This window comes from Mustela lutreola, chromosome 10 (genome assembly GCF_030435805.1).
Source record: "Mustela lutreola isolate mMusLut2 chromosome 10, mMusLut2.pri, whole genome shotgun sequence".
NCBI lineage: Eukaryota > Metazoa > Chordata > Mammalia > Carnivora > Mustelidae > Mustela > Mustela lutreola.
The window spans coordinates 84444808-84469904 of record NC_081299.1 but is presented as its reverse complement, the minus strand read 5'-3'; the positions used below and the strand labels follow the sequence as shown (position 1 = coordinate 84469904).

Here is a 25097-nt window from a genome sequence, read left to right as displayed (position 1 = left end):
TTTTATTTATTTATTTGACAGAGAGAGATCACAAGTAGGCAGAGAGGCATACAGAGAGAGGAGGAAGCAGGCTCCCCACTGAGCAGAGAGCCCGATGCGGGACTCGATCCCAGGACCCTGAGATCATGACCTGAGCCGAAGGCAGCGGCTTAATCCACTGAGCCACCCAGGCGCCCCAGCAGTACATGTATCTTAATTTCAAAAGTAATATATGTTTTCATTGGCTTGGATCAATTACCTACATCACTCTCCTTAATCCAAAGTTACCCTTAAAATCTACCCTTAAAAATTAAGATCATTTTTCCAAAAATCGTATTAAGTAGAAAGGTTTGGGAGATTCCTATGTACAACCAGAGGAGCAGTTTATACTCTCTTACAGTCTTAAAATGATTCTCTGAATGGGGCATTAAATCATGGACCTTTGTAATAGTTACATTTTCATAATATGGCAAGCCACTCTAGTCCATTAAGGAACCCGTTTCCTCCCACTGCCCCAAATTGCTTATTCTACATATTGTTTAGTGTCTTTTATCTAGTAAGTAGTTATTAAATGATGTTTAATAACACGTGGTGGATAAGGTATCCCTCATTAAAGGCAATTTACACTGCCATTACTTTCCCAAAATACCAGTCAGTTGCCAAATTTAAACGACCTTATTAGCCTACCAATGTTGCTTTTTCCTGATGCTAAGGCCCCACCTCTAAAAATCAAGTACATCCTATTAAAATGAATGAATATTCTAGAAACCTGCTAAAGCAATCTACATTTTAATGAAACAGGAAGTGTTCTAGGAATATTTTCATCCCCTTGTCTCTAACATATGCTTCCTTACCTGCTCTCTAGAGTGGAGGGTGTGCGCAGTGTCAGGCTCTCCTAAGGTCCTCCCCCACCCCACCTCCAAGTTTCCTGCCCAAGCTTGCACACATGGCATCACGAAATGGGTTCTTTACATATAGGCAGCTACTTACAGAGCTATGCACACGCGTGTATGTCCATGTATGGTTGTGCTTCGTACGCATGTGGTATGTGCCCACGCTGGTTTCCCTCTCCTTTCACCTGACCTGGGGGAATCCCGGCAATTCCCCAGAACTCGGGGAATAGCGAGAGGAGGCAAACAGCCCTTTTCCCTTCCCTGGTGGCAGGCAACGCTGGGTCCCAGGAATCTGCAGTGCTTCCTCTCACAAGCAGCTAATAAAGGGAGACTGACTGAAGCTGAGCAAGCGGAGAATACAGGACAGAGGAAGGGGCCGTTGTACAAAAGATGATGCTTCTGGAGCTACTGAACTATGGTTGTGTTTCTACATACAAAGCCCTAGGAAGCTAGCGGGGAGGCAGAGAAACTCTGAATCTGAAATGCTCTGAGATGATTTTTCTAACAGTGCCTAGAAACCACCGCTTGGCGCGGGTCCTGCGCGGGGTTAAGGAATCCAAGGGAGCGCCGGCTGAAACTCGCAGCGCGGCATCCCGCACTTTGAGCTTCGGTGGGGTTTGCGCTCCGAAGACGCGTCCACGCACCATTTTCCCAGGCGTTGTGCGGGTTTCTTAAACAGCCCAGCTGCTGCCTCAAAAAGGAGTTTCTAGAAGCTCCTTCTCTGCTGCTTCCCCTCCCCCCACCTCCCCGCCTTTTCTCGGTTTTTACCCCCGCGAGGAGCTTCTCCAGCTCCACTGCGTCTGCCCTCCGAGGGGCACAGGTGCCGCGGTCCCGGCTACTGCCGCCCGGTCCGCCGACGCTGCCTCCTTCGGGCGGGCCCCAGGGGCTTCACCAGGCGCTGGTGCAACGCGAACGGTCTCCCGCTGGGTGCTGCGGCCGCTGCCGGTCGCCCGGGACTCCCCGCCCTCCCGCGCGACCCCGCGCCCGGGCGGGCGGCGCTTGCGGCGGGCGGGGGGCGGGGAGGGGAGCGGGGGCTCGTCTGGGGGTAGCCGCCTCCTCTGCAGCCTTCTGGCGCCTCGAAACCCGGACCTGCCTCCGCCTCTTCCTTCAGCGACTCCATCCCTCCTCCCGCGCCTCGTCGTCCCGCCGCCCCCGCCGACGCGCCCCCGGTGGCTGCCTCGGCGGACCCGGGAGGGGGCCCGCCGCGTCCGCCGCCCGCTCGGCTCGGCCCGGCCCGGGAGGCGTGCATGCCCCTGCTGCCCGCCGCGCTCACCAGCAGCATGCTCTATTTCCAGATGGTGATCATGGCAGGGACGGTGATGCTGGCGTACTACTTCGAGTACACCGACACGTTCACCGTGAACGTGCAGGGCTTCTTCTGCCACGACAGCGCCTACCGCAAGCCCTACCCGGGCCCGGAGGACAGCAGCGCCGTGCCCCCCGTGCTCCTCTACTCGCTGGCCGCCGGGGTCCCCGTGCTCGTGGTAAGTCCGGGGTGCCCGCCCTCGCGTCGGACTCGCTTCGGTCGGCCCTCACCTTCAGGGTGGAGGCCCCGCGGAGGGTCGGGCGCGGCAGCTTTGCCTTCTAAGTTCCTCCAAGTTGTGGGCAGCCCCTTCCCCAGAGGACATTCTAGGGCGCGTCAGGGGTGGATGCGAAGGAAGCCCGCGTCTCTCCCCACACGCCACCCCCGCACCCCTTGCGGTGCCTGCGGCGTTAGGGCGACGGGGAGGAGGATGGGAGGGATGCGGGCTGTGGGAGGTGACGGGCGGGGGTCGGGGCCGCGGAGGGGGTGAGCCCTCGGATGAATTTTTACTTCATCCGCTCGGTGGCCTGGCACCGCTGGCCGCCGGCTCTCGGATTGCGCCTGGAAGCTGAGCAGCCGCGGGCCGGCGAGGAGGAGAGGGCAGCAGTCGCTGGGGTGTGGAAGTCTGGGCGCGTATGCCCGTTTTACCACCGCCGGCCCTTTCGGATGAAAGTGCCAGTGGGACTAAGCTGACCAGGGAACACATATCTGAAAAAGAATTTTGAAAACTGCTAAAGGAAGGGGCTGCAACAGCAGTGCTTGCTGAAAAGCAGGGGCTTGCCCAAATGATTCATTTAAAGGCTGCTCCACTCTCTGGGCAGCTTAAGTCCTTCCCTCCGATAGCTTCGCTTAGAATGCCTTGTGGGTTTATGGACTGTGTGTGTGTGTGTGTACAGACACACGCACACATGTACATACGGATATACATATGTAATTATTATGATAGCAATCATGTAATAATTGACATGTGTGAATTCGGTGCAAAGTTACTGGTAGGAAAATTGGTGGTGTTTCTTCAGAAAACATTATGATTCTTCTGTTATTGCCATAGTATTGGAGAAGTGGTAAGGCTTCTCTCTCTTTCAACACTCAACAGATAACAAATAGGAAATTGGGAAATGAAGAGGAAAGGGAAAAGGAAATTTTATTTTAGTGGTTGAATGTGTAAATTTTAACAAACGAATGTTGAGAATACCAGTGGTATCTGCTGGATTTGGATATTCATGTTTACTTTGATTTTAGGGGAAGTGATTTCATATTTTTCCAAATAATGAGGAGTTCCTAACACACGTAATGGAATTCCAACAAGGAACTTCTGATAACTTCAAAGTAACTTTGTTGATCACAGGTACCATGACAGTTGACTTTGAATTCAGCTCCAGTACACTGGTTTGAAAAGTGTTAGAACTTGAACTAGAAAATGTTTTGTTTTGTTTTGTTTTTAATATTGCAGTTTGCTAAAAAATTCACCTTTGTGTTTGTGTTCTCTCTCTCCCATTTGAAAAGCTGAAAGAGGAAAGAAAATTTAGTCATTTTAGGGAATACTTTTCCCTTTCTGCAGGTGTTGGGTTTTCCGGCACATGTTTTCTGGGAGACTGAATAGCTGGGGGATTTTTTTTATTTTTTTAAAAAAAAAAGGCCTGTCACTTTCAGATCACTGGTTTGGTTACACCCATAACCAATAATGTCTGTAACTTGTCCCTTGGTAATTACCATTCTGTGTCTTATTTAAATGAGGTAGCACCCGTTAGATCCTAACCATCCATCGATGGTGGCAGGTACCAGTTAGAGATGAGAATATATTGGCCCTAATATTGACTATTATTGATTATTATAGTTGATTATTTCCCACTTAGGAGAAAGCTAGGAGGAGAAAGGGAAACAGTCATTATTGAGTGCCTACTGTGTGCTGGGCACACGAGCCATAACTGCATTTATTCTCCAGAGCATTCCCCTCCAGATAACATTTAAGGACAGTGAGGATCAGATAATAAAATGGAAACAGCTGAAAATAAAAATGGTGGGTGTGGTGTTTGTATGCCCATGGGACTGATGCCACATGCGGTGCTACTTCTACTACTAACGAAGAACGTGCTTTGAGAGAGGATGAGGGCATCTAGAATAAAAACTGAGGGGTTTTTAAGGGGTGGATCTGACTTGCTTTCCATGTTTTGACTTTCAGTTCTTTAGTTGCAAGAAAAGAATTGGGGCGGGGAGTCCATCTGAAGAGAAGGAAGTGTTGGATTTTAGAGGCTCACTGTGTTGCTCACTCGTCCTTGTTTCCCCTTCTGTTTTTACAATGGGAGAGACTGGGAACAGTAATGGTAGCCCTGCCTTTCCATTCCTCTCAAGAACACTGGCTCAGCACAGCCACTTTGCATGAAAATGATATTATTAGTAATAATAACACTAGTAATGCCCATCATTTGTTGAGTTCTATACCTTACACTCATCTAACATTTGCATTATCTATGAAGGCAGTTGTTATTACTGTCACCTAATATTTGCAAAAACTGAGGTTTACAAAAATAAAGTAACTTGCCCAAGGTCTAGGGCTAAAAATGTTATACTCAGGATTTTAACCCTACTTTGTCAAATTCCCAGACTAGAGCCTTTTCTATTATAATGTACAAATGCAGTTCACTGATAAGTCATTCTTCTAAATAAATGCCTCAGTCTCTTCCCCCCATCTCTTACATTTCTTGGACTGTAGTGATAAAGGTTCTTCATGTGGTATATTTTTTAACCTTCAAAGTCATTTTTAAGTCTTTAGATTAATCTGAAAACTAGCTCTCTGCACTATCACAAGCTGTGGTTTTGTTTCATACTTGCTAAATTCATTTATCTAAAAATCAAAAGCAATCTATCTTTTCAGTGTTATCACTTTTATGTAGTGTTGATTTGGATCCCAGGTCTGGAATCTAACAAATTTGGATTCAGATCCAAAGTACATCCTGCTGCTATGTTAACAGTTGGGAACTCTACTTGCTGTGTAACCTTGAACAACTTATTTAAGCTTGTTAAGCCTCAATTTCCCAAGTCACAGGATTTTGACTATTCAATTAGATATAATACATAAATGTCATCCTTGGCCCATAGTGGATACTCCATAAGAGATAAGAGAGCAGTAAATCATTAACATTATTAATGAAATGATAATTCCGTAAATGTTTATTGAATTCCTGTTTTGCAAGCATGACATCAGAGTATATAAAGGAAAAAATATTAAGGAAAAAATGTAAAGTTATAAAGGAAACGTCAGGAATAAACCAAATTCCTGAGGCATTACAGCCTAATTTGGAAAATGAAGTAAATATGCCAAGGTCATAATAGAAGTGTGTGTACCGACAGACACAGACACACACATACACACACACACACACACATACACACACACATGCCACAAAGACCTCTGGTGGTTCAGAAGGGGACAAGCTCATTTTTATTTGGGAGGGGTAAAGAAAGGCTTCATGAAGAAAACGGTGGCATTTGAGATGTGACTTGAAGAAGAGGCTGAAATGGAGTTTGAATCAGGACATAATAGAAGCAGCTACATGGACAGCCACTTGGTAGCAGAAAATGCAGGCTGTATTCTTGAAACAGCAAGTGGTTTGTCTTGTTTCTAAGAGTGGAGTGTGGGGACCAAAGAGGGTATCCTGCTGAAGAGGAAGACGTGGGTCTCACTGATGAATCCTGGAATGCCAGGCTGAAAGTTTTTCTCAGTTTGTTGGGAACTGACTAGGGACATTGTCTGGTGGGTGGTGTTTGAGGACATTTTGGGGACAGTAGCATAGGGCTCTTCTATTATTAAAATACCTATATAAGAATTTTAAACTCTTTATCCTCAAGTCTATTTTGTAGTGGGAAATTGTCTGTTTCCCGCTATTTCAAGTTTATTTTGTACTTTAATTGTGTTTTCAGAAAATGACCGTAACTTGGGCTCATTTATAAAGACAATATTATTCGTTGTCTTGAAAAACGTGCTGGTCGGTGTGATCTGTGTAACATTTGCCAAAGACCACATACATAATTTATAGGTATACATTTAATTAGTGATCTTTGATTTTTCACTGATTAAAAGAACTGGTGATGACAATGTTTCCTACGCCCCAAATTTGGATACAGTGGCCATGAGTAGTTATTGTTCATTAGATCATTAAGCAATACAGGTGATTTGAAGGAGACCAGACCTAGAACATTCATCTTCATAGAGCCAGAACCAAGGCAGAGAAAAAAACAGCAGTGAGCCAGGCAGATTTGAATGTTAGGGAACATGTCTGATTCTTTATGTCTGTCTCCTCCAGAAACTCCCTCTGGACTCTGAGACTCAGGGATGCAAGTGCTACTGCTGCTGTCCCAAAGGGGTGGGGTCACTAAATGTGGCAGAGGTAGATGATGACAGAAAGTCATCTCGTGTCTAGAGCTCCATCTTGTTAGATCAATGTGCCTGAATCTTCCCCATAGACCTCTTCTTCTGTGAACTCATCTTTAGCGCTCACTTCTGTTTCTACTCCTGGGACACGTACCTGTGGCATGGTGAGAAGCACAGACATGGGTGTCAGACCAGCCCGGATGCTTGTCCGCATTTCTCTCACTCATTCTACGTGGGACCTTGGGCAACATTTTCTTATTCCTAAACTGGAGATAAAAATGCCTACCTCTTAACCTCTAGGTTAAGACTTAACCTCTAGTTTAAGACTCTGGAGTCAGACTGCTTGGGTTTGAAAGCCTAGATCTGCCACTTCCCCACTGTGGGAACCTGAGCCAGTCTTTCAATGCTTTAGTTTCTTCCACTGTAAAAGGGAGATAATAGGAGAGTTGGTCTCACAGGATTATTATGAGTAGGAGATGGGTTCCCATATGTGTCAGAGGAGTGCCCAGCTAAATAGGTGTTAGCCATTCTTAGTCCTCCCCAGGTTGGGATGATTAATCAAGTTAATCTCTTTAGGCACCTAGCAAAGTGCATTTGTCAGTGACTTCCAGGGCTGATAAAATATTAGAGGTGGACAGAGACCACCTAGGTCAATCCATGCAACCACAAAAATTGGGTACTCTGAATGGCAAGAAGAGCGAAAATCGGAACTCTGTTATTGGCATCACATCAATGATTCTTAATCTCTGATAATGCCTCTTATTTTTTCAAGGAGACTGACACTAGCTAGTATTTCCTATGCAGCAAACACTGTGTTAGATATATTTAGAGCATTACTTCATTGAATACGCACCATGGTGTTTCTTTCTTTAAGCGTACGTGCTATCATTAAATGCACTTATAGATGAGAAATATGATATTTAGTGAGGCTGCGTGTCAGAGTTGTATTAAATTATTTAAATCCATTAATTAACTTTTACCTTCAGCTTCTGAAGGAAATTTGGATGTGAAGAGGTTGAGGTGCCAACCAGGAGTCCCACATCGACGGTGCTAGAATCATCAAAGCCTGTGCCTCTAGTTCTTCTGCTCTATACCTTGATCCTAACCTGTTCAGGAGATCTTTAGAGATTTTTTCGGTCATAGCTATTCAGTACCAGAGGAGCCCAAAGTTTCTCAAATCTTTTATCCTCCAGTTCAGTTTTTCTGGTTTTTATCAGAAGCTTCGTGCTCCAGTGTAGATAATGGTTTCAATGTGTGGTGTAGAGACTGTTTTGTTTCCTGTTAAGCTTGAAATGTGGTGGAGAGGTGGGTGGCAGCAGAAGGGATTCAGAGATATTTCTGTTATTCTGATGGGAAGTCATGGTTCTTAGCTCTGTAGCATACACTGACACAGCACTGCGGGGAGCTGCATCAGTGTGGACCCACCCTCTGGTTCTAGACCTGCACACTACAGTGAGGGGCCTCTTTTTCTAAGGCATGTTCCTTAAAATGGGACCTAGCACTAAATTTGGGGTGTGTATAGATACTATATATATGTATACATACATACGCACACACACACATACTTACGCACACACATGCACACGTTTTTCTAGTAAGAGCTTCCATAGCTTTATTGGGTTGTCACAGATATCCAAGATTCTCTAAAAGTTAGAACCACACTCTGTCCTTATGTCTCTTAAGACCTTGCTTCACTTAGTCTCATTCATATCCACTCATTCATATTTTCCCTCCCTCCCTGCATTTCTTTTTGTCTGTCTTTTTCCAAAGATCCCCTCTACTTTGCATACTGGTAAGGAGATGCTGATGCTGAGGGGAAAGCAGGGGCTGGTCTGAAAACCAGCTAGTGTTCCTCTGCTTCTCCTTCTCTCTCTTCCCTTCTTCCTCTGCCTGTCGTCCTCCCCATCCCTTTCTCTTTTTATCTTTCTGTCTTCTTTGTCCCCTCCAACCCCCATCACTGGGTTATCCCTGCGGCTTTTCTGAGCCAGTTACCTTATCTGAAAAAATGTGGACGGACTTCTTCTACTTTTCAGAGTTGTTGTGGTAATCAAATAGGTAGAATATACTTTGGAGACAATATGAAGAAAAATAATGCAAGCAGATTATGTGGGTTATATATCCAACTGGTCATTGGAGATGGTTATAACCGCTCATGGCGTGACTACATCCCACTCATTTGTATAGTTTGAAACAAAGTTCTGTTTCCAAGGAGCAATTATACCATGTTACTTATGCATTGCATCATATTAATTTAATTTTAAAATTTGCATTGTCCCAAAGAGACATTATTTGTATAAGTTTTAAATGATGATAATGCATCTACTATGTACTAGGTACAGTGCTATTGCTTGAATTTGTCTAATGAGTAAGGCGTATTCACCGCCCTTCAAGAGTACAGACATTATGCATGAAGTTATAGCTGCAGACCTTCGTTTTCTTGTATGTAAGTTTGAGGTAATGATACTTAATATGATACCTTATAAGAATTAATATTAGCATGCATCAAGAATTCGATAACTGATAGCCGCTCTTTTGGCATAAATGCCAATAATATTTATTGATAGTGCACAGCAAAATGACACCAGGTGTATGTAGTTAGTTCTGTGGAATGAATGAGACAAACCATTAACTTTTCACTCTAACCCTTTTATATAGTATATGCAGTAACTCATCTAGGGAGCTTTTGCAGTTCGCTCAAGCTGGTAAGTGACACATCTAGGATCTGAATCTATTACTTCAAGTCCGGTGTTCTGTTGGCTGCATGCGGATTCCCACTAATTCAATTCCCAACATAAATGGTGACATTCTTAGAAGGCAGAAGTGACTTAAAGCATATTGATTACGTATCAATGTGATGTTTACAGTACCCACATATTTGTTAATGTGTAGGTTCAGTTACAACAGACATAACAAGGGGATGTTCAAAGACAAAACTTCATTGGCTTTTAAGAACCAGTGGAATGTGCAATAGAACAGCTCAACATTCCCATTCATCAAGTTGAGAGGCAAGTTCTGTTCTCAGAGAACTTCATGGATAATTAGGAGGATCCTCTTAACAGACTTTGGAAAATCATAAAAATATCATTTAGATGGAAGATATTTTAAAATATGTGAAATGGAGTTCTATATTCAGTACTATTTAAACTATTTCTGAGAATGCCAGTTTTCACTCAGCAGACTGGTTATTTTTTTAGTCATATTATGACAGATGTAGTTTGAAAATCACTGTCAGTAAAACCACCATTTTGTTGTTGTTGTTGTAAAAAACAGAATATGAAAGTTTTTTTCCAGACTATGTGCATTGAGAACCATAAAGGTAGTCTTTTGGTGGGCATTTCTCAGTGAGTGAAAGTTTGAGTGGATGTGTGCATGTGTGTGTGTGTGTGTGTGTACAGTGTACATACATGTATGTATATATATATGGTCTGGAGTAAACTTGGAATTTCTTATACGAATTAATTTTTATCTCCCTTGCTTCTAACCTCTATAATGCGCCCCCATCAATCTCTCCCTCCCCAAAAAACCCCAACTTTCTAGAACATTCTGCCATATTTGTTTAGATATAGCACCAATTCCTCTGAAGAAATCTCTTGGACTCCCACATTCTCCTCTATGACTCTTTAGCCTCTTTGACAAATTGTGGTATTGTTTTAATACCACAATATTGTGCTTTATGTTGTATTTATTTTTATTCCTCTTTCCATCACTAGACTTGAGCATCTCAAAGTCAGGGTGATGTAATCTGACTAAAGCTGATTTCATCATACCCAACTCTTCAGTTATTTTAGGTAGATAAGTTATCTAGGCACCAACTAAGTTTGTGATGACAAGATTATAATGACCAAATTCTGATAAGCATGCAGTTACTTAATAACCATTTATTAAAACAGGTTAAAAAAAAAAAGGCCATATGCCCTGTTCTATAAGCTTAGTGAACTGGCAGCTCTTTATCCTTTGAAGTGTTTTAAGTTTATGAAAGGTTCATCACAGACAAGGTGGGATTCTGTACCTTTGCACTATGTTCCTTACAGAACTCCTTCTAAACCAGTGTCTGGACCTGAGATCCTTTGAGAATAAGCCATTGGGGTATAGGTTACAGACCTCACTGGAGTCTTAACGGTTTGTTTATTCATTCAAGGATGGAAAGTATCTCCAAACTACTTTTTAATTAATTCACATAGACTGAAAATATTTAATTTCACAGATAAAGATTCTATTTTTAGCATTCATCATGCTAATTAAGTCATTACTTTCATCAATAATTATTTTTATATCCATAATGCTAATTAAGTCAGTTATTAATTAACATACAGGTAGCAAAAAGACTTGTAGCACCCTCTTTGGATCAGGCTTTTCCTGATAAAATGCTAGTGACTTCCCAGGACTTTCTGCCTCCCTGCCTTCCTCGTTCCTTTTCCCAAACAAATAAATATGCAGTGAGCACCTCCCATGTGTAGCATACCTTGAAAATAAGGCCCAAAGGGCTTACTTGATTTGCTGCAAATTCCAAAACTAGGATTAAACTCATCTTTCCCTTCTTCAAATCTTTCAGAGCAGCATCATGAAACAAAAGACTTATGAAATCATAGGTCAGTTAAATACAAATGTAGTCCTGTCATATCTACGTACTACCAAAATAACTTATGGCACTTCCTGTCTAAGGGAAACAGTATTTGTGTTGATAGAACCAGAACCTCTATTCTGAGTAAATTGTGTATTGTGTTTCTTGTGTGATGATCCCCTTTTTTTTAGAGTGCTTTCAATAGCTCCAGCAAAGACTGTACTTTTCTATCAAGATTTTTTATTGAGATTTCAGATTTAGCTTTTTCTCACACTGGGGTGCACAGAAGCACTTTTCACACTGAGAAGCATCTTATATTTCCGGAGATCTCATCAAAGCAAAATGCCAAGTTTTCACAGACACCAAAATTGAGCAGTCTTGGATAGATATAGCGCACCTGGAGCCTCATCTTGTAGTTCAAAATGAATCCTTGAAATTTCCAGTTAAAAAACAAAATAATATCATTGGCTTGGTGACAGTGACCTCTTCCTTCACATGTGCCTTTGAAGTGTTGGGTTCGCTCAGTTACTAAACTGAATGAAGAGACTTAGTCAAAACTATGTGACAACACTTTTGGTCTTTCACAGAGAGATCTTTGTTTCCTCTTCCCTCTAGTTCCTAATCACATGATTATTTGGGGTCCCCTTTTTATTTCTCCTGGGGCTAAGTCTAGAATACAGATATAGCAATCCAGTAGACACTTTCTCCAAGCCACACTATCAGGCCTTTGCTGCCATCCAATTTTTGGAAAAGATTTGTGAATCCAGTGTCAAGAAGATGCTTCTTTGTAGCTGGGATTTGTTGGTCATGAAAGCAGCCTTAAAAATCATTTAGTTTCATTTCTTGATTTTCAAATGAATGGCCAGAGAGATTAAGTAACTTGGCCAAGGCCAGGCAACTAATGAGGAATGACACAAACAGCTGTCGTATGTGGGCACTGAGTACATATCAGGCATTGCAGTACGTATTTTCACATATTAATCAACCGAATCCTCCCATCACTGGAGATAGACACAACTGTTCTCTCAATTTACAGATGAGGACACTGAGGCACAAAAGGATGAAACAAGTAACCGATAACTCCACAGCAAGAAAGTTGACATACCTTGGCAGAATGGCAGATACATGCTTTTAACACAGAGATGGTGTTTGTTCCCTTACAAAAATTTTTGCCATCTCTTGCTGGGGCTAAGGCCACCTGTAAGGAACTGTTCCACATAGCAGTATTAGTTGGGAGAGAGAGGCAAAGAGTATATGATTATTATGGTAGCTTTTTCACTGTTGACCAAAAGATTTCATTGAATATTGTATTTACAATGGGCACTGTCCGTGATAGTGAAGAGGTAGTGGCAAATAAGGAAAAAGAACATTTAATTCTCAGTTTGGTTCTAGATGTCTTTTATGCTTATAATGTCAAATCTTTCTTTTCAGAAAGAAAGTAAAACTACATTTGAAACTTGCCACAAGTAGAGGTAACTAAAACCTACCCATTTTTGATGCACAGATTCCAAATTCTTATAGCAGGATATTAACATAACACATTATAATATAATTGAAACACTATATATAATTAACATGTAGCATATATACTGCACCCACAGCAGAGTCATTATGTTAAGTGTGGCAACTAGTTAGAGGCATGGAAGAAGAAATACTCAGTGATGTATGTGTGCATGTGTCAAGGAAAAGCATAGACATTTATATATTTGTATATTTTGAAGTCTTTATTTTTTAAGGTTTTATTTATTTATTTGACAGAGAGAGATCACAAGTAGGCAGAAGAGGCAGGCAGAGAGAGACGGAGAAGCAGGCTCCCCGCAGAGCAGAGAGCCCGATGCGGGGCTTGATCCCAGGACCCTGATATCATGACCTGAGCTAAAGGCAGAGTCTTAACCCATTGAGCCACCCAGGTGCCCCTGAAGTTTTTTTTTTTTTTTTTTTTGAAGGGACTTAGGAATACTCTTAAGATGATTGTAGAAATTTTTGGTCCAATCCTATAGCGCCATTTTCTGCAAAAGAGCAGTGACTTGAGAAATCAGTTCTCTGCTATGCTGTGCTTTATATTATTTTCCCGACTCCTCATTTCCATCTGTTTAAATACTTTCCAGCCTTTACTTGGGGCAACTGCAATCCCACCTCTTTTGTAACTCCTCCTCTGATGCTTACAGTCAACGGTGGTCTACCTTGCCTTTAAAAATCCTTTTTGAATAATAGTCTGTCCTCTTATATACTTTCTATAAAATCGGAGTTGCTGGTGTGGGATGGGGAGCTGGAGAGACAGCGAAACCAAATAAAAGGAACGGTCGCAATCATGTATTACTGTATGGAAACAGCGAGTGTTATTTATAGGATTGGTAATAAATTTTGAATATACAGGTTTTAAGAAGATCTGAAATTAAGAGGAGAGAGAGGTTGGAGAGGAAGGAAGGGAGAAAGGAAGCAGGGAGGGAGGGAAGGGGGGGAGCGAAGGGAATGGAAGGGAGATGGAAAGAAAGGAAAGACAGGGTAACTTACTGGCCTGACAGGCAGTGAGCTTTCCTTATTACTCTGCTGCTTACGGCCTTGGAGACCTTGAGAAAATCCAGTAGCTTTCAGGCCTCTGTGTCATTCGAGATCTGGTTTGGAAGGGTTTGAACTCCACCTAGGATGGAAACTGACTAACTCATGGCTCCTCAGAGAGCCTTTTCTGTGTGTGTGAAACAAGTGTCACTATCAGGACGCTTTACCTTGCAATGAAATAAAATCTCTCTCTCTGATTTGTCTGCTTTCGGGCCTCTCACCATTTGAAACCAGATAGAGCACCCTAGATGGTTTACCGATACACGAGGTTAATTGAGTTCTTTGACTCTTCTTCTTTTTATATATTTTTTATTTTTATTTTTATTTTTATTTATTGTTTTTTGAAACTTAGAGTTTTCAGGCTCACAGGGCATGAATTTGGGTCCCTTTTGTCATTCTGGCTCTCACGTCTGACCTCACTTGGGATGTGCTGTTTTTAAGGCATGGCACAGACCCTGAATGATGTCTTGCCAGTGTACTTTCACACCTAGCAAAAACGTCAGAAGTTCTGCACACTGTTTTCTTTAATGCATTAGCCTTGGGGGTCACCAGAAATTCTTCTTGTGGTTGATTATCTCCTCTGTAAAGGGAGGGGGTTCAACTTTTCTTTGACCCCAACCCGCTGCGTGATCATGTACGCTGTCTCCCTCCCATGACCACAGTAGAGATCACAGAGAGGCTGTGGCATTTTCTTTCGGGTTGAAACTGATGTGGGTTTTCAGTCCTTGAGGCAGAACTCCGGGCAGCATCTTCTAATTGGATTTTCTGTCTTGCAATCAGATGGTTGTTAAAATGCTTCCACTGTATGTCACATATGCAGTGTAGTATACTACGTATTTATGTATTATGGTTAATTACATTATGAGTATTTTGGCCATCAAAAGATTATACATTCAGCAAATTTGTCTGGTATATCTTTGCCTCTTGCTCAACACATAATGGCTAATTCAGTGCCTCCAATGGTAGATGTACGTAATCATTAATGTATTTTAAGAGAATACAATTGGAGAAGCAGGAAATAAAATTATTTGGGGGAACCATTCCTAGATACTTATGTTATAACGTCCAAAGTATTTTTCCAAATCTCAATTCTTAATGCTACTACTCATCCCTGATTTCAGATATTTTCCCCATGTACATTCATTTTTTAATTTAATCAAAGTTGTCTAAAATATAGTTCAAAATATTTACTTCAAATGGAGACTATTTCAAACACCTATCATTTTGTTTTAAAGATCTTAAACATCATCATATTTTTCAGTGTCAATGAAGAGTTAAAATATACTAATTTCTGTAACCACTATTTCCCCCATGTCTTTAATTGTCCATAGCACAAAATTTTAAAACTTTAAATTGTCACTCAGTAAGCACTTCTGTAGCATATGCTCTTTCTTCATCAGGTGTAGCATATTCTGTATTTCAATACTTCCCCCCCTATTTTTTTAGAATGAATTGGTGGATTTAAAGAGCACATCTTCCATTCTGTCTTGTAAATCAAATAGCCAGTACATTCTACATCAGAAGTTTGTCTGTTTAGTAAGTTAGAAAACTTTTTTTTTATCTTCTGATGTAGGATTCAACTAGCTGACAGTTTCTTTTCTCTTCTCCCCACCCCCCACCAAAGATTTTATTTATTTATCTATTTATTTATTTGAGAGAGAGAGAGAGCGCATTAGCAGGAAGAGGAGCAGAGGGAGAGAGACAAGAGAGACAAGAGGGACTCTGACCTGAACACAGAACCCAACATGGAGCTCTATGCAGGGACTCGATATTACGACCCTGAGATCATGACCTGAGCCGAAATCAAGTGTTGGACCCCCAACCCGCTGAGCCACCCAGGCACCTTGCTAGCAGAGTTTCTAAATGAAGTAAGTCATGACTTTATAGTCACTCAGATCTCTGAATCATACTCTGTACATTTTCATTAGTAATCCTAAATTAAGAGTTGAAACATTTGACTCGATACATGGAACTATTTTCCAGAAGAGTTTGTTTCCATAGAGAGTGATAAAAATTAGTGGTACTTTAGAAAATGACATTAATGAGTAGAGAAAGATTTAATGCTGCTTGGGCAGGCAAATCACTTACAACTTCAATTAACTTCGGAAGGAACCAGGAAAACGAAATTAGGGTTTTATTGTTTATGGATTGCTTTTCCTTGAAATTCAGAATTTCCAAGTTAGAGCAAAAAATCAGCCCAGTGCAAATTAGCTCCTCACCTTATCCAATGGGAGCAAATGAAATAATCTGCTAGCAATCACTTTGAAGTACAATGATGTGGTATTCAGTAATTCATTCCTTCATTTATCCATTACAAAACAGTTACTGAATTCTCCCTGGACAAAGCTTTGTATATGTAATAAATATTCAAAGATGGAAGAAAGGATCCCTGTCCTTAGGGAAGTCAAAGTTCGGTGTCAATGAAGAGTTAAAATGTACTAATCCTGAAAACCAGCCTGGGGAAGGAAGGTAGAAGGAATGATGAGAGAGATTTCTGAAAGGAGGGGACCTTACCCAGTCAGAGCAGTGAGGGAAAGGCAAGAGCATACATATAGAGTCATTTAGGCTGGAGAAGCCTTCCCAGGTTGAAGGAACTTTAAGAATGTCTATCATAGGAAGGTGTGTAGCACAGAAGTAATTAGCTTCAGAACATAAGGATGCAAAGTAGAAAATACATTATGGGGTGGCTCAGGTGTTTAAGTGTCTGGCTTCAGCTTAGGTCAGGATCAAGCCCCATTTCAGGCTGTCTGTTCAACTGGAAGCCTGCCACTATCTCTTCCTCTGCCTGCTCCTCTGCCTGCTTGTGTGCATTCCCCTTCTGTCAAATAAATAAATAAACTCTTTAAAAAGAAAATACATTATAATAATATGCGGGGATTCCCTTACTAGCATGAAGAGGTAAACCTCTGATATGCTTTCTAATCTCTTAGCCTCACTATCTCTGTCTGCAAAATCAGACATCTAAATCTCCTTGTCTTATAAGTAATTCTGTTCCTGTGACTGATTTTAATTTAGTAAACTAAAAGGAAAACACTAGAATATTGTTTTAGACTTTTAAAGAATCTAGGGAAATTGTCATCATATCAGCCTTGGCTGCCAAGTGTGTTCCAGAGTGCTTACATTTTCCTACTTTAAAATAAAAATACTACTATGAAATATACTTTTAATTAGATAGTTATTAAGAAGATAACCCTCTGAAACACTCTGACACACAAATTACATGATTTTCAACCATTATTTGCAACATGGACAATGCTAAAATATCAATTATTAATAAATATGGAAGCTTATGTTGATATATACAATTAAAATTTAAATTGGCAAGGATATTTTTGTTACTGTTGCTGTTTTGCATTTTCTAATTACATAACAGGTGTGCTCACCTGTGTAGTAAATATCTTTAATCTCATTTTAAATTGGAAGGTACAGTGAAATATATACATCTATATGTTGCTCTAGAAATTTGAGGGCATGATATCCCAGTTCTCTTAGAAAGCACAGACTGAAATATATGTGAAACCCAACAGTATTGTTCTTGGTACATGAAATTCATATTTTCCTATTTATGGTATTAAGGATTAAATGTTCTTAGTTTTTTTGCAAGATGCTCTATCCTTCTAAATTTAGTCATCTAATTAAGATTTCCATTCATGGGAAGTGACTTTAAAGAGCACATAAGACAGGCTTTTATACAAACACGCTTTGATTGGATTAATTGGATTTGCATAAATTTTATGGTGTGACTATGCTAGTGTCTTGGCTTGGTTCACTTACAAGGGAGAACTTAAAGGAATTGGAAAGAGAAAACACATGAAAGCCTGCAAAGGAGGCATGTAAAAGCAGTCAGGTTAAGAACAAACCATAAAGCGCTGAAGCAGTCCAAGCTTTAGCAGTATATAAACTGGTCAAGCCTGGAAAAGCTGAGCATCGGAAAAAAGATATGGGAGATTCAGGCATACCACAAGATTAGAGTGATTTTTCCCCCCAGAAAATGAGGAGCCTCTGCACCTGACATGGGTCTAATGACAGGGACTCGGGGGCTGGTGGTACATTTAGGACCGAGAAGGCCAAGGCGAGGAGGGCAGCTTGGACAGGCAGGCAGGCTTCTGGGAAGTAGCTCTCATAGAGAGTCACTTGGTCACCAGAGGAGCGTGCTGCCCCAGGGACCGAAGAGATGGTGGCCCGGAGCTGGGACAGGGAAGTAGGGCAGAGGAGGGCCATATTTAGGAAGCAAAGATGTGACGTGGTATCATGAAGGTGCACTCAAGTAAGGCAGGGTGAGCTAGTGAGAACAGGCAAGACCCAGGAGGAAGCGGGGGCTGAGGGACACAACAGGGTGGTGAGATGAGGCCCCAAGGCCCATGATCCTGGGAGTCAGCAGCACACATTAGGATCCGCAGCAGCCAAGACCAGGAACCCTTCCCAGCAGACAGCCATCAGAGCTCAGAAATAGATTCTGAGCGGAGTCTAAACAGATAAGGGGCAATGGAATTAAGAAAGCATTGGTACAGAACCAAACTTTGGACCTTGCAGCTACTAATGCAGAAGTGACCTGCAGAGCATTCATTCTGATACTCACGCATTCATTAATAATAATGTGACATTGGCAATAACAACATGACCCCTTACATTTGTGTAAAGCTCTGTTGTTCACAGAATGACTCCCAATAATCATGCAACATGGATATTATAATCACATTGAGATGATAAAACCTAGGCTCAAGGAAAATTAGATCTGCTCGCAGTCTTGCAGCCAAAACAGGGGCAGAGCTTAGGTTAGAACATGTCCCTGGTATTTCGAACCGTTGTTTGTAAACTACTTTGCAGTGAATGAAGACAAGGGCAACCGGTGTGAAAATAATAAACACACTCCTGACCTCAGTGGGTTTACAGTCTAGTTAAGGATCAAGGCTCAGGCAGAAATAACCTTCACATTTCAAAAACTTGTCCAAGGACTAGGAGAGTGCCTGAGATTTAGGAGGCTCTCAGTTCCTGTCTGATGTATTAATGAATATCTACTGAAATGCCGTAGGAGCCTAGCAAAGAGAATAAATCAGTTTGGGGTGCCTGCGTGGCTCATTTGGCTAAGTGTCTGCCTTTGGCTTAGGTCATGATCTCAGGGTTCTGGGATTAAGTCTGATGTGGGGCTCCCTGCTCAGTAGAGATCCTGCTTCTCCCTCTCCCTCTGCCTTCTGCTCCCGTTGCTTATGCTCAAATAAATAAATAAAATTAAAAAAAAAATTCAGTTTGGACTCAGGCTATAGAGAAGGCTTCTCTGGGAACATGGCATTTTAGCTACTCAATGATAGGATGCTTCCACGAGGGACGGGTGTGTTTGGGTTTGGTTGGAAGGGAAAGAGAGATAACAGATTTAGCATCAGGCTTTACTTGGGTTTGGATCATGGATCTGCTATGGACTTGGGAAGTAGGGGGCCAGTCGCTTGACCTCGTGGATTCTCAGCTCTCTTGTGGTAGTTGCTTGTTGTATAGAAGTCCGTGCTTTTGCACATGTTAATGTTGGGAGAAGCTAATTTAATTCTCACAGATGTTCTTTCATTTTGTATTATCATCATCCTTTTGCAAAAGAAAAAACTGAGGCTCAAAAAACTCAAAGGTAATTTGCACAAAGTTAAGTAATTTGAAACCAGAAGGGTCTTCTTGGTTCTAAAACCCATTTTTTTTTTCTATCACCCTCCAGTGACATGTAAGTGATGTATTGAGGAGATCCAGGAGGAGTTTTTCTTCTATTTAGTCCTTTTGATTGCATAAGGAGTTTGTATGAGGACAGAGTTAGGTACAAGTGAAGAGAGCAATAATTTATGTGTAATTGGAACAAGTCTGAATGTGACAATGAACCATCACTGTTGGAGCAAAGGAACTTAGGGGATGAGATAAAAATCCCATAAGAACATCAAATAGCTGAGAATCCAATTGAAAATGTAGCATTATAAAGTAAGATGAGGTAGTTCTAAAAATATAAACATATTCAGCCAGAGAATCAAGATAATATTGGGTTGAAATAAACAACCGGAAAAATTTATGCCTTATGAGTATTTTGAATTAGACAAAAACAGCTAGACCAGTAAGGTCATTGAATAAGGTGGAGATTAAAAAAAATATTGGGTGTTGTAATATTACCTGGGGTCTATTTGTATTTAACTATCTTTTCATATCTGCTTTGTTCAATTCTGCTTTTCCCAAATTATTCTTAATTGATGTGGGATCCCAGATAAACAGAAATGATAAAAATGTAAATGAGAGGGCTGTGGATTCTCATAGTACCATAAAAAAGGATGCTGTCCTGCGACTGGATATGGGATATGAATCAAGATTTTTTAATATATTAAAGTATTAGAGAAGTCATAAATTCTGAGCCATCCTGATTGTCTGTATATGAATGTGTGGAGGGACAGGGATGCACTGACACCAAGGCATGGCCATGGTGTCAGGTACACAAGTGTCCAGGTCATATCCTACATTTGTCATAGCTAAGACTGTTCATTCAGATGGCAGCTGTGTTCTTTGTCAATCAACCCAGCCATGCCTCTCTTCCTTTCTCCTACTCTTTCTCCTTTCCTCCCTTCCTTCTTCTCTTTTTACAGCAAACTTTCATGGACGTTCTTCTCTATGCCAAGAAAGTAGGCAAATTCTGGTGATTTAAAAATGAATAAAATAGTAAGGAATTCATAGTTGAGAAGTGGCCATCGTCGACCTTAGAGGAATTTAAACTCATTTCTGCTTTTCTCCTTTTGTTCTTGATAAACAAAAGTTTGGGGCCGTCAAAGGATCTTACGATTTTTGTTTTAAGTTATATTCATGACCTAGTTTGTAGCCTGTAACGCCAGAGGTAGTTTTGACTGAGTTCTGCATGGGCATTTTGAAAGAACATTCCTGCCCTTCCACCATGTCCTCATCATCTGCTATCTTTGGTTACCGGTTGACAGGACTGATTGACAGATGCTTTCCAAAAGCCCCACCCACTAAAGTTTATGTTTCTACTATATATGATGTGAATGTTCTATAAGCACCTTCTCTACATAAGGGGACACTTCCCTGCCAGAGGATAAGCCGCCCCTCCTTGGCAAATTACTTGCCAGCATTAGCCACTTGCAGGGAAACTAACCTGATTAAAAATATATCAGGAAGAAGGTATGCTTAAATAACGTCAAGATGAGGAACTAGATAAAGGAAGGGATTGGCTCACTTAGAAGAGTTTATAGAACTTGCTGCATTTAAATAGCTGGCTCTGTAAAAAGGTTACTGAAGAATCCTAGTTGATCAGCAGAAAATCATGGCCAAGCAAAACCACGTGAGAAACTGTACCTGTATTAGTATGTGTCCATAGAAACCATAGTAACATTGCTCTCAGAAAGGAAGGTAGCAAAAAAACCAATCAAGGTACAAATTTTGTGAGTTGATGCCTCTGATCTGTTTGCTTTAATCAGAATTTGTAGGAATAATGGGTAGGGAACGGGTTGTTGCAGTTAGACTTCAGATGGGATTGACATGTCAGAACTCTAATCCAGGAGCATGACAGATGATAGGACAGTTGATCCAAAAACCCATGCAACACATTGGAGTTTCACGTGTACTTATTTAATCCATCCACAAATGAATGCTTTGTTGTTTAGTGGAGTCCCTGCCGTAGACCATTTTAACTTTCAAAGATTAAGACACTATAATAAAGAAACAGGATGGAAGTTTTCTAAAAGCTCTGCTCGTGTTTGATTTTATATTTTTACCCTAGAACACCCTTGGGGAAGTGTTGTGGTGATCGCTGTGTATTGTGTAAGGCTGATGAATCGCAGAACTGTACCCCTGAAACAAATAATACATTATATGTTAATGATGAAAAAATAAGATCAGTCAGTTATGCATACTAAGTAAATACTTAAAAATCTGTACCAATGATACCTCTAGAGCTCTTCCCTCTGCTCTGGTTCCTTTGAAAACCCAGCACCTATGGAGCTATCTGCAATAATGATAGGCCAGGGGATGTAAAAATGGAATTTAGCCCCATAAGATCCACTAGAAATATAATGCAAACCATATTTCAAGTTTTATAGTAGCCACAATTTTTAATAGTAAAAAATTAAACTCAAGTGAAACTAGACCGCCTGGGTGGCTCAGTTGGTTAAGCATCTGCCTTCAGCTCAGATCATGATCACAGGGCCTTAGGACTGAGCCCCGCATAAGGTTCCCTGCTTAGTGGGGAGCCTGCTTCTCCGTCTCCCTCTGCTCTCCCTCTGCTTATGTGCTTTCTGGCTCTGTCACAAATAAATAAATAAATTCTTATTAAAATTAAAAAATAAAAGTGAAACTAATTTTAATAATATACATTATTTAACTCTGTATATCCTAAAGAGTATTTCAGCAAGCCATCAACATAAAAATTTACCAGTAAATTATGTCTTATGGCCTTTTGTGCAAAGTCTTTGAAATGCAGTGCCTTTTTTTTTTTTTTTTTTTAAAGATTTTATTTATTTATTTGAGAGAGAGACAGTGAGAGAGAACATGAGAGGCAAGAAGGTCAGAGGGAGAAGCAGACTCCCCATGGAGCTGGGAGCCCGATGTGGGACTCGATCCCGGGACTCCAGGACCATGACCTGAGCCGAAGGCAGTTGCTCAACCAACTGAGCCACCCAGGCACCCTGCAGTGCCTTTTTTACACTTACGGGCGCATTCCAATCTGTACCGGCCAGCTTCTGAGTGATTGACAGCCAAGCACCCAAGGCTCGTGGCAACTGTACTCGCAGGGCAGATCTAGACGTTTATTTTCCCCTGTTACTTTAAAGAAACTTTGTCATTTCCTAGTCTGCTGTTTCTCTAATTGTGGGGAATACTGTCGAGGTGATATGCACCATTTTGATCCGTACTTCAGAAGACACACCTGAATAGATTTTTAAAGATGTTTCCTCAAATTAACAAACACTTGGTTTACTGTAACTGTATCATATATGATTTTTAAAACCCCTTTTTAAATAAAATACTCTTTTTCATCAAGGTTAGGAAAGAGAGGGGGATAGGAAAATATTGGAGCAGTTTTGAAACTTAAACTTGGATCGGGGCATTCTACAGATTTCCCTTCCATGCTGTCTTGCTGTGGGAAAGAAAGGTTCATGATTGTGTGGGGATTCTCCCCTTTTGCTAGTTCTCCATATATGTTAGTGACGTTGTGGAGAAGGGTTAATCTTGGCACCATTTAGCCAATTCTCCATATATGTTAGTGACGTTGTGGAGAAGGGTTAATCATGGCACCATTTAGGCATTCTTGCTGTTGCTTTTCTTTAATAATTGAATTATGTCTGATCTCCAGCACACATGGTGGCAGCAAGTACCCTAAAGGCTGCAGTTCAAGCACAGTCATACCTACCTACATTTCCCCTCCCTCCCTCCCTTCCTTTTGTTCATTCATTCATTCACACAATTTTTAGTGAATATCTGCTACTTGCTAGGCAACTTGCTAGACATGGAAGTTAAACAATAGAAGAGATCCTGCAATGCCGTGGGAGAATTGTATAAGAAAGCGACAAACATTATGATGTCCATTACCATCCTCCAGAAAACATTTTATTCTTTGTTGGTGTGGTAGAGCTTCAGTCCAGGTGTCTTGGAAATGGGGAAGCATTTCTCTCTTGCTTCATTTTATGAAAGGTTCTGATAATGTTACTGTTCCTGGGTTCCAGCCAATCCTTTCCTAAGCAAATACCCCTATTAAGAGAAGCTTCTGTCGGGGCACTTGGGTGACTCAGTTTGTCAAGTATCCACCTTGGGCTCAGGTCATGATCTTGGAGTCCTGAGACTGAGCCCTGTGTTGGGCTCCCTGTTTAGCAGGGGGTCTGCTTCTCTCTCTCTCTCTTCTCCCTCTCCCTCCCCACTGCTCATGCTCACTTTCTCTCTCTCTCCAATAAATAAACAAAATCTTGAAAAAAAAAGAGAAAGAGAAAGCTTCTGTTTGCATTTGTGTTCAGTTCCTAGAGGCATCAGATCTGTTTTAGATAGACATCCGGAGAACTTAACACTTTATTGTTTGACATTATGCATGGGCTATTTTTGTACTTTTATTTCAAGTATTGTCACCAAAATATCATCATTGACAACTTTATCCATACTGAAAATATTGGCAACAAATACTCTGCTGCAACCTTCGGGGTATCTGTGTCCCATGGATCAGTGCTTCTCTCAGCTTCCTATATATCTCCAAGTCCATGAATTACAGCCAAGATTTTTGTTAATGGATGAGGATAGTGCAGAATCTTTTTTCTTCTTGTTCCAGTTTACAAGTGCTCCCCTTGCCTGGATGCCTTTTGCAAAGGTGAGATTGGATACTGGAATGTATTACTATGTATCAGGTCAGGCAGAGACCCACTCTGTAACCCAATGGAATGGGTTAAGCCAGGAAGAGCTAGGGGGTGGAAGCAATTGAGGAATGGACCCAGAAGGGTAGACTCCCCTAAAGGTGCTCTGGGCATCTGGTCCTGCAGCAGAACATGGGCTGTGAAAGGAAAAGTTACAGAAGACATGGATTCTGGGAAAGTGTGTCAGGGAGACCAGTGGGGAGTAACCACATGTTCTGGCATTGGACATGACATAGCTCCTGGGAATCTGGGAGCTGGTGGGTGTGAGGAAAATCTGTTTCCAAGTAAGAGAATAGGGCATTCGCCGCTGTCTAGAGTTAAGCAGAAGAACTCAAGTACCCGGAAGACAAATGGGAACAGATAGTCTCCTTCGGGGGACTGGGGTGCTGACTGGGTGACCAGAGCAGAGCCTCAGGAACTGAGATGAGCTAGCAGAGCTCAGGCACAAAGTTGAAATTGCATATCAGGAGCAATTCATAATTCTCATTATCAAATATGGGCCAGAATGTTCAACTTGAATTAGCACAGAGACTTGACCTTGAATCACAGTCCTTGAGCTGTAGCTGTGTAAACCTCTCTCGCTTAAGGTCAGAGTTTTCAAAGATCAGGTAGGCTCGAGCTGAAGGTTTAGGGACCAAAGGGATAGTGTATTTCAGTGACTCTGGCTTTGTGAAGGGGGTCATGACTGAGCTGAAATTGAAGTAGGATGACACATCTGTAATCCATGTCAGAGCCCCACCTTCTACTCACCAAATAAATTTATTTCATTATTTCAGTTGAACTCAGGTCTTTGAAGGTTAGATGGTTTGGGGATTCAAACTGCACTGATTCAACTGACAAGGTTTTCTGAAAGGCAAAGGAAATGTGAAAAATTTTTGTTTTGTCACTGTCAGCCCCTTTCTTGGAGGTCACTGACAACAACCTTCTCACTTGGACGTTCACTTCCTCTACTTCTTTAGGACACTGAAGCACAGATCAAAGACCGCCTCCCCACCCCCCTAGAAATTCTCTCCTCTCCGGGATTCCTTGATGTGATCATTTTCTTTGGACTCCGGACACTCCTGCTTTGTGT

The 25097-nt window shown here is 41.5% G+C and overlaps 1 protein-coding gene across 3 annotated transcripts in view; it reads left to right on the top strand.

Annotated features, from left to right (window-relative positions):
* The first annotated feature begins 1131 nt into the window (after nucleotides 1–1131).
* PLPPR5 (phospholipid phosphatase related 5) overlaps nucleotides 1132–25097 on the top strand; it is a 117654-nt gene continuing 93688 nt past the window's right edge. Inside the window, exons 1-2 of one of the 3 annotated variants that reach the window (XM_059137076.1) lie at nucleotides 1132–1482; nucleotides 2168–2356. In XM_059137076.1, coding sequence (XP_058993059.1) covers nucleotides 2168–2356 — 189 coding nt within the window. In that variant the 5' untranslated portion in view covers nucleotides 1132–1482. Of the gene's footprint in view, nucleotides 1483–1504; nucleotides 2357–25097 lie in introns of those variants that run through there. The other 2 variants (XM_059137073.1, XM_059137074.1) reach the window with 2 other exon arrangements.